This window comes from Dendropsophus ebraccatus, chromosome 4, assembly GCF_027789765.1.
Source record: "Dendropsophus ebraccatus isolate aDenEbr1 chromosome 4, aDenEbr1.pat, whole genome shotgun sequence".
Lineage (NCBI taxonomy): Eukaryota > Metazoa > Chordata > Amphibia > Anura > Hylidae > Dendropsophus > Dendropsophus ebraccatus.
This window is the reverse complement of record NC_091457.1, coordinates 169122903-169140281: the sequence shown is the minus strand read 5'-3', so window position 1 is coordinate 169140281 and position 17379 is coordinate 169122903. Positions and strand designations below refer to the sequence as shown.

The window sequence follows — 17379 nt, the reverse complement described above, 5'->3', positions numbered from 1 at the left end:
TAACCCTTATGTACTGCAGTGTGTAAGTGACCCAATGTTTACTTACATGCTGCAACACAAAAAAAGGGTTAACAAGCAGAAGACAGAGATCTCTGCTTCACTGCACTGATAACATCTGACCTCTGTTCTCCAGCTGCGCAATCAAGTAGGAAAGAAAAATGTGCGTGCAGAGGTCAGGGGTTATCAGTGCACGAGCAGTAAAGCAGACATATGCATTATATATATATATATATATATATATATATATATATATATATATATACACACACACACACACACACACACAGACACACATGCAGTGCTTTGTGTTGTGCGTAGGGGAGGGGGGCCCCTAAAAATTTTTGCTATGGGGCCCCGTGAATCCTAGCTACGCCCCTGTTTAAAGGGGTAGTACGGCGGGGGGCATTTTTTTTCCTGACACCGGGGAGGAGGTGGCTGAGGGAAACGACGTCCACTCACCTCCGCGGTTACAGTGGCGGGTCCCGCATTGCAGTGTTCCGGTCCCCAGTTCCCGGCCGCTTCCTGGTGTCTGAGGCGGGCCCGAGACGTGACGTCTCAGGTGTGCTCAGCCAGTCAGTAACAGAGGCGGGATCCGTTTCAAGTCCGCTCAGATCTCGCCTCTGTCACTGACTGGCTCAGCAGACCTAGGACGTCAAGTCTCGGGCCCGCCTCAGACACCAAGAAGTGGCTGGGAACCGAGGACCGGAGCGCCGCAATGCGGGACCCGCCGCTGGAATCGGTGAGGTGAGTGAACGTTTTTTCCCTCAGCCACCTACTCCCTGGTGTCAGGAAAAAAATGCTGACAGTGACAACTAAAGCTAAGCTGTTCCTATTGTTCTGAAAGCCTGGCTATGTCCTGCTAAAGAACCAAAGGGTTAAGTACCACCGGCGAGGGAACTAGGCCTGTCCACGTTGAGAAGGATTGTCTGTCTCAAGGTCTAGCACTGTGTACAAAGACTTCTCTTAAGCAGTTGGAGAAGTTGCTATTTGCCGATGTGCCCCGCTGTTTTCCTGTTCAGCTTCTCGTTGGGGGTCTACCTCTTCCCAGTCATGCAAAGCTGAGACCTGTATTACTGGACTTGGCACTCTGTGTACTCTGTGAATTATCATTCATGGCCATGAGTATGGATTATTACTTTATATTCCAAGTTATCACTACTGTAGCCAAGATTGTCAGAATCCCCCTAGCAGAGTGCCGCGCATCCTGGACAGGTTTCCACCAGGTCGTCCCTCACCACATGCACAACATGTTCCCTGGTTCTGGCTTATACTGGCAGGCTCTCTGGATTTCGCAGCCGTCCGTCTTTCAGGGGATTGAACACATCAGAGACGAGCGGGATAAGATAGAACATTTACCATCAAGTACTGCGAGTCGGGTTTTATTTAACAGTTCATTACAAGTAATATCTCCAGAAAAAAATCATGTTATTTAAAGGGAGTTCTCCGGCTCCTTCCTATTCAGCCGAGCCTGAAGTGTTCTCTAATAGCGATTCAATTGTACTCAAAAAATCCAACTTATTCTGCATAACTACTACAGAGCCTGGGCCTGGGCGGCCACATTACCCTGTATACTGTATACTTCAGCCTCTCTGCACCAGCAATGACTTATACAGGGATCAATATGGGGGAACTGTAAGGAACGGGAAATGTAAGCTGTGATTCCGAGTCCAAACTGCTGTTAGGTCAAGTAGACACATGGTACCTTCCATATGGGTGTTTTCCCCACTAAGTGTCACTAAAGTGTTTTCTATAGGTCTGATATAGGAAGCATTGGGTTAACTGTATTGGTCACATGGTTGTTGTCCCCTTATCACAGGTGCCGGCCTGTTTTCCTCCTTTTTCTGTCCTAACTCCTTTGGTTTCTCTTTTGCACACATATCCCCACCAATCACAGGGAGGTTTAGTTTTGCCCCTATAAAAAGAGATTAGTTGCTGGGGGGGGAGGCTTCTAGTTAGGTTAGTGTAGAGAGAAAGTTTTTCTTGGGCAAGTCACAACCACTAGCTTGCAGTGCTAGACCCCTGAGGAGGAAAGGACGTTCTCTGAGGACCACCTTATCCACGTCAGTGATATTCTCTACAAGATACAGGGCAGCATACCCAAGTATGGTACTGACCCCAGGAGGACAAAGATGCAACTTGCCTATGTACCCTCCTGTAACACATGGCTCTGGTTTCGGGAAGTCGGCTCAACCCAGCACAGGGACTTGGGGCCTTGTATTGCCCTCACAGGACGGGTATCCCGACACTGTAGGGCATAAGGTGGTCAGATAAAAGTTATCTATACATGAGTATCATCTTCTTCTTTTCCTCTCAACTACGCTATCCCGGCAGAGTACACAGCTACATTGGACAGGGCCCTAAAGACGCTCCTCTACTCTCACTCCTAGAGCTACTCCTTCTACCTCTCACCTGCAGTTACTGAAGCAGAACTGAAGTAAACGGACGTTATTCTCATTAGGCTGCTGGACTGTCAGTCATTCTGCATCTATACACCAGGTTATCCAAATCTGCGGAAGCAACATCTGTCTTACTGGGGGAGGGTACCAACGCCACCCCAGGCAACTGAAACCAGTGCCCAAGTGACCCTACACCCACCTAGCAGACACAATACTGCCAGAGCTACCCGGCCAAACGGCACCCCCCCCCCCCCCCCCCCCCCCCCCCCCCTGCTTCACCGCACTTTTATTCTCATGTGTATAATATCAGAGGCGTTTCTAAGCAGCTCGCTCCCCCTCCCATCCCTATCACTGCTAGGTGCCCAGCCTCCAGCTGACTGACCATTAACCAGGGGCAGGGGGGCAGTTAGAAGGTATTCCTTGTAACTGATTGCAGTTCAGGAGTTTGGGGACGCCTCTTTGACACATAGCAGCTGACAGGTCTCTTCTTTCGGTGACAGACGCCCTTTAAAGCAGTACTCCAGCCTACAGTAATCATCTTCCATCCTGGGAAAGTGATTCACTTGTAGCAAGAAGTATAGTTTAATGGGATAAGTATAGACATGATGGTTTGGAGTACAACAAGTTCCAGCAGTACAGGATGATAAGGAAGTGGCTGCACCCATCACCCAACCCAGGCTGGTCACCAATCCAGTAAGCACCAGGAGACAGCACATGCAGGGGAGTTATAACACGCTCTGTATTATAAACTCTGCTGTCCCCTGCGAGTGCCGCCACCTGGTGCTTTACTGTTATGATGGTGCAGGGATGGGGCACCGAGCAATAATCCATCAGCTGAAGCCGACCTGGTGCAGAATCCTCATACCGCACTATAGCTGCTTATATATCAGTGCACAAGGATGATACACAGATGGGAAAGCTGATGAGTCTAACGTTATAACCTTATGTAATAGACTGGGGGAGTTCCTGTAAATACTGGGGGCACTAATGCTACCATAGTAATTATATACAGTGGAGAGAGAGAGAGAGAGAGAGAGAGAGACTGTTTTCCAGGAAGGAAGTGAGGCCGAGTGACTGTAATTGGGTCTGAGTGACTGGGGCCGGGAGGTTGTGACTGTGGCGGGGGGACTGGGGCTAGGCAAAGGGGACTGTGGCCGGGTGGTTGGGGCAGGGGGACTGTGGCAGGAGGACTGGGGCTGGGGAAGGGGAACTGGGGCCGGGTGGTTGGGGCAGGGGGACTGTGGCAGGAGGACTGGGGCTGGGGAAAGGGAACTGGGGCCGGGTGGTTGGGGCAGGGTGACTGTGGCAGGAGGACTGGGGCTGGGGAAAGGGGACTGTGGCTGGGTGGTTGGGGCAAAAAGACTGGAAGGAGGACTGGGGCTAGGGAAAGGGGACTGTGGGCGGGTGGTTTGGGCAGGGGGACTGGGGCCAGATGGTTGCAGTGGTTCTCTTTTTACGGAGCCGAGATCTAGGCCGGAGACATGTATAGAAGTCTGTAAGGATAAAGCTGCAGTTGGCTGTGAAAACAACTGGGGGGGGGGGGGGAGAAGAAGTGCCTGGGCTTAGGCAGCAATGGCTGAGGCATAAAGTCAGCCCCTATGGGTCAGCTGTAGAGCGGGGGAGGCCATGCCGTGGAGTGAGGGAGGCCAAGCCGCGGAGCAGGGGAGGCCATGCCGCGGAGGCCGAGCTTGTTGGGCCTGGATAGCAGACCCAGCTGGGACAGAGACCAAGTGAAGGGAGTCCAGTTCGTGTAACATTGCCTTAGGTCTCTGTACTCCAGAGCTGTAAGCGTACTGCTCCCTATGGCACCATGTTATGGAGTAATTGTCTCCCAGGATGGAGGGCTCCAGGGCAGCACAGCTCTAAAATTCAGGATATATAGTATGACCCCCCCATCAGTCTATGGCCGTTGTATCACAGTCCGCACAGGGACTATGGGGATGATCTATAGATCCGGGAGCCGTCAGTCTCCCGTTATACTCCGCTCCATCACTTCTCGCGGCCGTTCCCTCCGTCATTCGCTCCTGTCTATCCCGGCGGACGAGTCTTACACTCCGCTCCATCACTTCTTGCGGCCGTTCCCTCCGTCATCCGCTCCTGTCTATCTCCCCACCTTACACTCTGCTCCATATATTAGGGGAAGGTTTTTACCTTGTTGGCGATACTGGTGATGAATGACTTAATATCCAGGTTGGTCGGGCAGCTCTTCTGACAAGGGGCGTCCGCACATTTCAGGCATCTGGAAAACAAGTGACAGCAATAAATATTTTATAGGACAAAGTGTTTTCTCCTCTGCTACAAGGAACGAAACCAGACGGGAGGAGATGTGGACTCACATAAATGACACTATGGACGAAGATCAATACAGTCCCTGTCATATCACCTGCTGAAACTACATGTTATAGCCAGAAGAGTAGAGCACGCCCACAACCATCATCTGCTGCAACTTCATCCTATAGCTAGAGCAGAGCACGCCCACAACCATCACCTGCTGCAACTATATCTTATAGCTACAGAACAGAGCATGCTCACAACCATCCACGTGCATTAGGTATGTGTTCATTGTAGTGTATAGCCATTGTATCGATAGACCTCAGATCTGGCCATGTGCATTAGTTATGGGCCCATAGCAGTGAATACCCATTGTATCCAGACCCATAGCAGTGAATACCCATTGTATCCGGACCCATAGCAGTGTATAGCCATTGTATCCGGGCCCATAGCAGTGTATAGCCCTTGTATCCGGACCCATAGCAGTGTATAGCCATTGTATCCAGACCCATAGCAGTGTATAGCCATTGTTTCCGGGCCCATAGCAGTGTATAGCCATTGTATCCAGGCCCATAGCAGTGTATAGCCATTGTGCCATGTGCATTAGGCTTTAGCCACGTTATATTTTTATATCCCTCTATTGCCCATCTACAATCTCAAGTTATTTTGCGAGGCGTGATATAGACATCCACAGTTATCTCCCGGAGACCGCGCCAAAGCCCATAAAGAGAACATTTATTGTGAATCTAAAGAGAATCTTACGGGACTAAATGTAGTAAATATTAATGTTGTGGATCAATCTTTATTCTTTTCTGTCAATCTCGCTCTGGGGAGGTTAATACTGAGATGCCGGGAAACTCGGCAGAAATCTCACTGAGCGATTGCTGAGACCGCGGTCCGTTCACTTTACGCCAAGCCCCTAGATTAGATTTACGGCTGGGCCGGAGAGACGCTGGCGATGATGGTGAATTCTCTCACAGTTTTGGATCATTCGACTTTTCATAAAAACACAGACACTTATTCTAATGGCTGCAAAGGTAAACGTGCAAATATAGGGCCGAAAATATGCAAGACGGACGCGGCGGCATAAATAAATCTCATTCTCTGAAGTGTCTCGGTCAATTCTGCATTCATCCCTAGGTTGTGAGCAGACAATAGATTAGTGATTGCAGCTGGAAGCAGCATCACCCGCGGCCGTTCATGCAATCCGACACCGCTGCATTTACATACATTTCATTCGCTTACTGAGTCATTTCGCTCCTGACAATTATAAAGCACTTTGGACCTTTTATCGCTGCCGACTGGAGGAACCATCTCACTGCTCACATATTTAACCCTATCCTGGAAAAATAACCAGAACCGCACAGAACGTTCTCCAGAGTACAGACGTGTATAGCGGCCAGGAAACACCACCAGAATGTGTACAGTAGGCGGGGATTCCAGGTAACGGCCAGAAAAATATGTACAGTAGGTGCGGATTCCGGATAACGGACAGAAAACACCACCAGAATATGTACAGTAGGTGCGGATTCCGTATAATCTCCAGGAGACACCACCAGAATATGTACAGTAGGTGCGGATTCCGTATAATCTCCAGGAGACACCACCACAATATGTACAGTAGGTGCGGATTCCGTATAATCTCCAGGAGACACCACCACAATATGTACAGTAGGCGGGGATTCCAGGTAACGGCCAGAAAAATATGTACAGTAGGTGCGGATTCCGGATAACGGACAGAAAACACACACCACCTGGATGACGGCCAGGAGACGCCGCAAGAATATGTACAGTAGGTGCGGATTCCGGATAATCTCCAGGAGACACCACCAGAATATGTACAGTAGGTGCGGATTCCGTATAATCTCCAGGAGACACCACCAGAATATGTACAGTAGGTGCGGATTCCGTATAATCTCCAGAGACACCACCAGAATATGTACAGTAGGTGCGGATTCCGTATAATCTCCAGAGACACCACCAGAATATGTACAGTAGGTGCGGATTCCGTATAATCTCCAGGAGACACCACCAGAATATGTACAGTAGGTGCGGATTCCGTATAATCTCCAGGAGGCACCACCAGAATATGTAGAGTAGGTGCGGATTCCGTATAATCTCCAGGAGACACCACCAGAATATGTAGAGTAGGTGCGGATTCCGTATAATCTCCAGGAGACACCACCAGAATATGTACAGTAGGTGCGGATTCCGTATAATCTCCAGGAGACACCACCAGAATATGTACAGTAGGTGCGGATTCCGTATAATCTCCAGAGACACCACCAGAATATGTACAGTAGGTGCGGATTCCGTATAATCTCCAGGAGACACCACCAGAATATGTACAGTAGGTGCGGATTCCGTATAATCTCCAGGAGACACCACCAGAATATGTACAGTAGGTGCGGATTCCGTATAATCTCCAGGAGACACCACCAGAATATGTACAGTAGGTGCGGATTCCGTATAATCTCCAGGAGACACCACCAGAATATGTACAGTAGGTGCGGATTCCGTATAATCTCCAGAGACACCACCAGAATATGTACAGTAGGTGCGGATTCCGTATAATCTCCAGAGACACCACCAGAATATGTACAGTAGGTGCGGATTCCGTATAATCTCCAGGAGACACCACCAGAATATATACAGTAGGTGCGGATTCCGTATAATCTCCAGAGACACCACCAGAATATGTACAGTAGGTGCGGATTCCGTATAATCTCCAGGAGACACCACCAGAATATGTACAGTAGGTGCGGATTCCGTATAATCTCCAGGAGACACCACCAGAATATTTACAGTAGGTGCGGATTCCGTATAATCTCCAGGAGACACCACCAGAATATGTACAGTAGGTGCGGATTCAGGATAAAGTACTGGCTGTACTGAGGCGCAGCTTAGGGGAGGCCAGCATGACTGGGTCTACAGGGAGCAGAAGGTTACATTATGGGCTGGGGTTCACATGAGGAGATGGTGGTTGCTAGGTGAAGGGGGAGGAGGGGTAAAGTGCTGGGGGTCTGGGGCAGTAGGGGGTACAGGATTGGTGGCCAGGGGGTTAGGGGGAGGGGGGAAAGGGCAGTATATTAAGGGGCTACTGGGGGGCCGGGGTAGCCTTTTAGGTCTGACAGAGCCAGGAACCACATCTCCCGCCCGCCCTCTTGTTTTCATTGGTTGCCTTTTGGGGGTTTGGAGTATGCGGGGGGTTGCCGGGGTGGGGGACCTGTTGTTGGGTTGGTGGTATGGGTCTGGATCCACAGCGGCCCAGTGGTTGTGGCTTGTCGCAGCAGCAGGGGGGAGGGGGTCCTCGGAGTCGGAAGGAGGCACAAAAAGGGACTGGAGGTTTTAAAAGGGAGGGAACCCATCTGGGTTCTGGACTCCCGAAATGGTACTTAATGGTGGTGGTAATGGCGGTTAGAGGCAGGATTAGCTGGGCACACAGGTGTTATGGGCGGTGCCTTCCGAGCCTATGGTCACCGGCTGGAGGCGCCACCTGTGTGTTTGTGGAATAATATGATGGGGGACCGCCATTGATTTGGGGCTTCGAGGACCGCCTCCTGTTAATTCATGGTTGGGGGATTGTTAAAATGGGACATGGAATGTTGTGGTCATGTTTTAATATTTTTGATGTTATTAATAAATACGGCTGCTGTGGCCGCTTATATACCAGACTAGTGTGGTTTCCATTTATTTGGGAACCGGGAGGGACTCTGCGGTACCCAGTCACGGCCAGGAGACACCGGGGAATATGTACAGTAGGTGTGGATTCCTGATAACGGCCAGGAGACATCGGGGAATATGTACAGTAGGTGCGGATTCAGGATAACGGCCAGGAGACATCGGGGAATATGTACAGTAGGTGCGGATTCAGGATAACGGCCAGGAAACACCCCCAGTATATGTACAGTAGGTGCGGATTCAGGATAACGGCCAGGAAACACCCCCAGTATATGTACAGTAGGTGCGGATTCAGGATAACGGCCAGGAAACACCCCCAGTATATGTACAGTATGTGCGGATTCAGGATAACGGCCAGGAAACACCCCCAGTATATGTACAGTATGTGCGGATTCAGGATAATGGCCAGGAGACACCGGGGAATATGTACAGTAGGTGCGGATTCAGGATAACGGCCAGGAAACACCCCCAGTATATGTACAGTATGTGCGGATTCAGGATAACGGCCAGGAAACACCCCCAGTATATGTACAGTAGGTGCGGATTCAGGATAACGGCCAGGAAACACCCCCAGTATATGTACAGTAGGTGCGGATTCAGGATAACGGCCAGGAAACACTCCCAGTATATGTACAGTAGGTGCGGATTCAGGATAACGGACAGGAGACACCAGGGAATATGTACAGTAGGTGCGGATTCAGGATAACGGCCAGGAAACACCCCCAGTATATGTACAGTAGGTGCGGATTCAGGATAACAGCCAGGAAACACCCCCAGTATATGTACAGTATGTGCGGATTCAGGATAACGGCCAGGAAACACCCCCAGTATATGTACAGTAGGTGCGGATTCAGGATAACGGCCAGGAGACACCAGGGAATATGTACAGTAGGTGCGGATTCAGGATAACGGCCAGGAAACACCCCCAGTATATGTACAGTATGTGCGGATTCAGGATAACGGCCAGGAAACACCCCCAGTATATGTACAGTAGGTGCGGATTCAGGATAACGGCCAGGAGACACCACAAGAAGATAGTAATAGTAACAGGATGGAAATTTGTTGGTCTCTAACAAAATTCTAAAAACCCTATTAAAGGAGAACTCCGGGCTAGGGAGAATTAAATTAGTGCCATGCTCTCTCCTCCCCGCTCCAGCACTGGTGCCGGTATCCCACAGCTCCAATCCCGGACACTTCTGGGTCTGAGCCGGGACCTGGGCGCGATGTGTTTGGCCTGCGTAGCCACTGACTGGCTGAGCGGGCCTGACACGTCACGTTCAGACCCAGAAGCATCTGGGAGCAGAGCTGCGGGATACCGGCACCAGTGCTGGAGCGGGGAGGTGAGAGCATGGCACTTCTCACAGTGCAGAGTTCTCCTCTGTCTCTCCGGAACCTGATCTATGACTGTACGGAGCTTATAAAAATCTCCAGTCTTCCGGTACTTATCAGCTGCTGTATGTCCTGCAGGAAGTGGTGTATTCTCTCCAGTCTGACACAGTGCTCTCTGCTGCCATCTCTGTCCCTATCAGGGACTGTCCAGAGCAGCAGCAAATCCCCATAGAAAACCTCTCCTGCTCTGGACATTCGTCCCTTCTTCCCCGAATAGTGAGAATCTCCTCCTACCTACCTCGCGCGTTACGTGCAGCGCTGAGCGGCCATTAGGTGGATACAGGAAGATATACAGTATATACTGTGTGTATATATATCTATATTCTGCCTTAGAGCCGCCGATACAATTTACTTAAATGGAAACGTTTTGCGGTTACATGGCGCCTGATGCTAATTGTCACCGAGGAGAAATTTATATTTACGCCACTTGAAACATGAAACGCTTCGACAACTCAATCCAAATGAGCTGAATGTTGACTTTGAAGTGAACAGACAGAGAAAATGACTCATGTTTGAAGACTATTCCGCACTCTCCACAGTTTACAGCAATCATATTAATTGCACAGTTTGTTAACCCCGCGTCGTCTATTTCTCTCCGTATTTATTCAGATCAGACAAAAATAATCAACTAAAAACAAAGAACACCGAGACACAAAGAAAGCGGAACAAATAAGAGGCTGCTCACATTGTGTTCTAGGGTTCTATCGGGGCTCCGGATGGATGATGTATGTATGGTCTATGGATGGTGTATGTATGGTCTATGGATGATGTATGGATGGTGTATGTATGTATGTATGGTCTATGGATGATTTATGTATGGTCTATGGATGATGTATGGATGGTGTATGGATGTATGCATTGTCTATGGATGATGTATGTATGTATGTATTGTCTATGGATGTATGTATGTATGGTCTATGGATGTACTGTATGTATGGTCTATGGATGATGTATGTATGTATGTATGGTCTATGGATGATGTATGTATGTATGTATGGTCTATGGATGATGTATGTATGTATGTATGTATGTATGGTCTATGGATGATGTATGTATGTATGGTCTATGGATGATGTATGTATGTACGGTGCAGTCTATGGATGATGTATGTATGTATGGTATATGGATGATGTATGTATGTATGGATGGTCTATGGATGATGTATGTACGGTGCAGTCTATGGATGATGTATGTATGTACGGTGCAGTCTATGGATGATGTATGTATGTATGGTATATGGATGATGTATGTATGTATGGATGGTCTATGGATGATGTATGTACGGTGCAGTCTATGGATGATGTATGTATGTACGGTGCAGTCTATGGATGATGTATGTATGTATGGTATATGGATGATGTATGTATGTATGGATGGTCTATGGATGATGTATGTACGGTGCAGTCTATGGATGATGTATGTATGTATGGATGGTCTATGGATGGTGTATGTACGGTGCAGTCTATGGATGATGTATGTATGGTCCCCTCTTACATTGAACGTATTTCTACAGCGCCCCCCCCCCCCAGCAATAACAAAAACCGCACCGCAAACTCAATCAGATTAATTCACCGTGATGATTCCTCCTCAATAAATCACAGATAAACATTTTACTCATCACTTCTCCGCTCCACCAACTAACAAGCTGGCAGCGCAAAGCCGACCGACACCAAAACCGCAGAAATACGGAATTAACCCGAGATTCTCGTCCTTCTCATAAAACCGGGTGACAGAACGACGGCCGCCTATGGCGAAGAAAAAGAAGATCCGCACCAAATCCTTCCTCTTAATTATTGAGCGGCTGCAGTTTGCATATAAACAGCTGCTGCGAATGTCACATGCAAATGAAGCGGAATGGGGGGGGGGGCAGAAGCGAAATGGGGGGGGGCAGGAGCGGAATGGGGGGGGGCAGGAGCGGAATGGGGGGGGGGGGCAGGAGCGGAATGAGTAGGGTTTGGCCACTTCTTTCCTTCCAGTGAATCTGCCACCAGACGGCTTCCTGTAATAATACCATCTTGCAATCTGTAAGCAGTGTACAGACTAAAGTGCATCCCACCGCCATTAATCCCACTTATCATTCTGACAGCTGGGTAATTACACCGCTGCTCCAGCCAGGTAGGCCTAATAAAATATCAACTGCTGACTTACACTACACGCTGCCGCCGAGATGTTTTATTAAACTTGGGGGGTTGATCATCAAGTGACATTACTCTTGACCTATTTTTCTATTTGACAATAAATTATACTTTGACCGCGCCATAATAGATATTACAAAGTGCATTTACCAAATGGAAAAACCGGAGCGCAATTCCACCAGCTAAGCAAACGGCAGAAAGAGCGGAGCAGGAAAGGCGCCAAAACCTGATTACCTAAATTGTTCTAAATGATTGATAACCCCAGAAATCCCGGCCGCACTCTTTAAGGGACAGTAAAGCAAATTGCAATAACCGGGACTTCTCCATAATTTTTCCATCAAGCGGCATTTAAATAAAGCTGAAATCCGCTTGATAAATTTGTCTTTTGATATTGCGCTTCAGCTATTATTAGGAGATTTCACAGGCGAGATTGTTTTGCAAAAGGAGGAATTAAAATGCAAAGACGGGAGCCGTCGTGTTCAGAGAGAGAGAGAGAAGAGTCTGCGAGGGAACGGGGAGAGCGGATAAGTAAAGATAAGTGGCCAATTCTGGGGGGATAATCACACAACCGAAAATTACACTTTCACGCTAAACGCTTGATGGGCTTTTTGTTTATTTTATTTTATTTTTTTTAAGAGATTTAAAACGATTTGATGAAATAACGACGACTTCTGGAAACATTCCTCCTTCTTTATATTCTGAGACGGAAAACTTTACAGTAAGTTTGTGGATGAGAGACGTCTCGGGTTCCGGTCACTCATTGGTTTTCTATAGGGGCCTCAGACACTCCGACCCGATGACGCCATTAATCTCCCGTCATCTCAGGAGGCGTCTGTCATGTGATCTGTGCCTAGTAACACGTCACCCATGGAGGGTATTACTGAACCGTTATGTAATAAACAGGGGATGCCGTCAAGGAGTTTGAGATGCAAAATTATTTTGTTTAAAGGGAACCAATCAGCTCAATGGGGCTGATATGGTTCTCTGAACTGCTGTATACAGCGCCTGCAGCAGCCGCAGCACATACCGGACGCAGTAGGAGCTGTATACTCGAAAAAAAGGACTTTAATCCCCCGGGCGCGAGACAGGCATCTGGGCGGCTCCCAGCCCTTATCTAGTCACCACTCTCTGCCTGTCAGTGCTCTCTGATGGGATGGTCGAGAGGTCCTGGCCTCTCTGCCTGTCAATCATCCCTCAGAGCGCGCTGGAGGACACACCCTCCAAATAAGCCCCACCTACCTCTGGAAGGACAGTGTCTGGGGCGGTCCAAAAGCCAAAAAAGTTTGAGCACATTATTACTGTGGCGAGGTAACATACAGTAGGTGATGGAAGAGTTTATTAGAAACCTGACTAATCTATTATTGTAATAATTTACACTGCAAAGATTTTTTTTATACAATTTCAGTCGGAAACCAGGTTTCTGTGACTTATCATCTATAATGTGTTTCAGATTTAGCTATTTCTTTTTGCATTTTTGTTGGAAAAGTGCAGGCGTGGCTTGTGTGAGACTGTGCGCCACTTGCCTCCATCTCATCACCTGATTTCTATCATATCTGTATGTAAGTACCACAGAGTAATCCTAAAGTCTTGACCACTAGGTGTCTCACTTTTCTGCAATCTGCTCTCCACTTCCTGATGTCCTGGCAATTCCGTTATTAGTATCGGACAAACCAAGACAGAACACAGAGCGTGGGCGGGGCTTAGCTAGAGCTATGTGCACTACCCATATAGTTCTGGGGATCCGTCCCATGTGTTATTACCACTGTATTACATAGTGCTGCCTTCTAAACCTGAAGGGGGGGCATACAGTGTTCACCCCTCAGGGGGGTGGGCGGGTTATCACAGGGTTAAGTAGGGGGGAATATTCGAACTGCTCATACTCAGGGTAAGGGTACAATATTCACACACTGTGCCCCGGGGCGCTGGATATTGGTTTTGCACCAGCTAGTGTGTGTGTGAGGGCAGTGTATGAGCCAGGATGTGTGTGAAGATAGTGTAGGGGCCGGGATGTGTGTGAGGGCGGTGTAGGGTCCGGGATGTGTGTGAGGGCGGTGTAGGGGCCGGGATGTGTGTGAGGGCGGTGTAGGGGCCGGGATGTGTGTGAGGGCGGTGTAGGGGCCGGGATGTGTGTAAGGGCGGTGTAGGGGCCGGGATGTGTGTGAGGGGAGTGTAGGGGCCGGGATGTTTGAGGGGGGTGAAGGGGTCAGGATGTGTGTGAGGATAGTGTAGGGGCCGGGATGTGTGTGAGGGCGGTGTAGGGGCCGGGATGTGTGTAAGGGCGGTGTAGGGGCCGGGATGTGTGTGAGGGCGGTGTAGGGGCCGGGATGTGTGTAAGGGCGGTGTAGGGGCCGGGATGTGTGTGAGGGCGGTGTAGGGGCCAGGATGTGTGTGAGGGCGGTGTAGGGCCGGGATGTGTGTGAGGATAGTGTAGGGTCCGGGATGTGTGTGAGGGATAGTATAGGGGCCGGGATGTTTGAGGGGTGTGAAGGGGCCAGGATGTGTGTGAGGATAGTGTAGGGGCCGGGATGTGTGTGAGGATAGTATAGGGGCAGGGATGTGTGTGAGGATAGTGTAGGGGCCGGGATGTGTGTAAGGATAGTGTAGGGGCCGGGATGTGTGTAAGGATAGTATAGGGGCAGGGATGTGTGTGAGGATAGTGTAGGGGCCGGGATGTGTGTGAGGATAGTGTAGGGGCCGGGATGTGTGTAAGGATAGTGTAGGGGCCGGGATGTGTGTGAGGATAGTGTAGGGGCCGGGATGTGTGTGAGGGCGGTGTAGGGGCCGGGATGTGTGCGAGGATAGTGTAGGGCCGGGATGTGTGTGAGGGTGGTGTAGGTGCCAGGATGTGTGTGAGGATAGTGTAGGGCCGGGATGTGTGTGAGGGCGGTGTAGGGGACGGGATGTGTGTGAGGATAGTATAGGGGCCGGGATGTGGGTGAGGATAGTGTAGGGGCCGGGATGTGTGTGAGGGAGGTGTAGGGACCGGGATGTGTGTGAGGGCGGTGTAGGGCCGGGATGTGTGTGAGGATAGCATAGGGGCCGGGATGTGTGTGAGGGATGTGTGTGAGGGCGGTGTAGGGCCGGGATGTGTGTGAGGACGGTGTAGGGGCCGGGATGTGTGTGAGGACGGTGTAGGGGCCGGGATGTGTGTGAGGCCGGTGTAGGAGCCGGGATGTGTGTGAGGGCGGTGTAGGGGCCGGGATGTGTGTGAGGACGGTGTAGGGGCCGGGATGTGTGTGAGGGCGGTGTAGGGGCCGGGATGTGTGTGAGGGCGGTGTAGGGGCCGGGATGTGTGTGAGGGCGGTGTAGGGCCGGGATGTGTGTGAGGGTGGTGTGAGGGCCGGGATGTGTGTGAGGATAGTGTAGGGGCCGGGATGTGTGTGAGGGCGGTGTAGGGGCCGGGATGTGTGTGAGGGCGGTGTGAGGGCGGTGTAGGGGCCGGGATGTGTGTGAGGGCGGTGTAGGGGCCGGGATGTGTGTGAGGGCGGTGTAGGGGCCGGGATGTGTGTGAGGGCGGTGTAGGGGCCGGGATGTGTGTGAGGGCGGTGTAGGGGCCGGGATGTGTCTGAGGGCGGTGTAGGGGCCGGGATGTGTGTGAGGGTGGTGTGAGGGCGGTGTAGGGGTCGGAATGTGTGTGAGGGCGGTGTAGGGGTCGGGATGTGTGTGAGGGCGGTGTAGGGGTCGGGATGTGTGTGAGGGCGGTGTGAGGGCGGTGTGAGGGCGGTGTAGGGGTCGGGATGTGTGTGAGGGCGGTGTAGGGGTCGGGATGTGTGTGAGGGCGGTGTAGGGGCCGGGATGTGTGTGAGGGTGGTGTGAGGGCGGTGTGAGGGCGGTGTAGGGGTCGGGATGTGTGTGAGGGCGGTGTAGGGGCCGGGATGTGTGTGAGGGCAGTGTAGGGGTCGGGATGTGTGTGAGGGCGGTGTAGGGGTCGGGATGTGTGTGAGGGCGGTGTGAGGGCGGTGTAGGGGTCGGGATGTGTGTGAGGGCGGTGTAGGGGTCGGGATGTGTGTGAGGGCGGTGTAGGGGCCGGGATGTGTGTGAGGGCAGTGTAGGGGTCGGGATGTGTGTGAGGGCGGTGTGAGGGCAGTGTAGGGGTCGGGATGTGTGTGAGGGCGGTGTGAGGGCGGTGTAGGGGTCGGGATGTGTGTGAGGGCGGTGTAGGGGTCGGGATGTGTGTGAGGGCGGTGTAGGGGCCGGGATGTGCGTGAGGGCAGTGTAGGGGTCGGGATGTGTGTGAGGGCGGTGTGAGGGCAGTGTAGGGGTCGGGATGTGTGTGAGGGCGGTGTAGGGGCCGGGTAGGAGCTCTTGTCTTAATAGTACCAGTACTCTGCCGGGATGTGTGTTGAAGATAGTATACTGGGTGAAAGAATCCTCGTACTCACGTTTAGATATATCCGACAGCCTTCTGCCTACACGGTATTGGTGACCACCCTGTGAGGTAGTACAAGTCCTAGGCCTTTGTCTCTAGGTGGAGCTAACTGGTAAAGGTTTCCCCACGTAGTCAAGCACAGTGTCAGTAATGTACTTCAGCTTAGTGCACTTTTGCTTTACTGGGTTTCAGTCCCTCTTCCTTCCTTTGGAGGTGACTGTCCTGACTTGGAGATCCTCGGTGTAGCCAAGGGTTGGTCCTATTTTCCAGTTACCTCACTGCTAAATTTTAGCAGCACATAGCTGCTGTTAGTCTCTCTCTAGTGAAGGACTGCACCTCTCCTGACTCGAGCAAAGACTGGAGCTCTGAACACCCAACTGAACTGCACAGGAAGCCCCCTATGTTATATAGGGCCGTGTGACAGGAAGTGTAGATGAGAGAGTGTGTGGTGTACAGAGTGTAGACACAGTTAGACATAAACAGAAAACATAGCTGATTCCCATAGACGGCAGCTGTGCACAGGGGGAGTGAGACACCTAGTGGCTGGAGAAGAAATCACAGTGCACAGTACTGCACACACACGCACACACACACACACACACACACACGCACACACACACACACGCACGCACACACACACATACACGCACACACATACACGCACACACGCACGCACACACACACATACACGCACACACATACACGCACACACGCACACACACACACACAGGACCTGTTGCAGATTCTAAATTCATTGATTTGTTACTTTTCTAGTGTTTGTTTAATTTCTTCAAGCTATTATATCCCTGTTGGTTAGTTTCTTACTCCTTTGAGAATGTGGTCATGGCCCGATTCAGCAGTGCGTCCTATGACCTGTCACATGACTTCTCTTTCAGGCGATATATAACTTATGTGCTATTGATTCTAATGGAGCTGCGACATAGAGGGGCGGGGGGTTCCTCCCACTAGGGGCGGGCCGGTTCGCCTTCAGTGCTTAAAGCGAATGTGTCTGTTTTAAGGAGAATTAGTATTCGATTAACAATAACAATGAGTGGGGAGTAAATACAAAACAAAAAATCAACGTCTTTTCTTCCAATGGCCTTCAGTATAAATGTCAGACACAATACATCTCCGCCCC

The 17379-nt window shown here is 50.5% G+C and overlaps 1 protein-coding gene across 6 annotated transcripts in view; it reads right to left on the bottom strand.

Annotated features, from left to right (window-relative positions):
• DPYD (dihydropyrimidine dehydrogenase) overlaps positions 1-17379 on the bottom strand; it is an 850395-nt gene that overhangs the window by 648789 nt on the left and 184227 nt on the right. For all 6 annotated transcript variants that reach the window (XR_011362703.1, XR_011362702.1, XM_069967717.1 and 3 more), the window contains one exon: positions 4548-4635. Coding sequence is in view for 3 of the 6 variants with exons in the window: in XM_069967717.1 (XP_069823818.1) it covers positions 4548-4635 (88 nt within the window). In the remaining 3 variants the exon portion in view is untranslated. The remainder of the gene's footprint in view (positions 1-4547; positions 4636-17379) is intronic.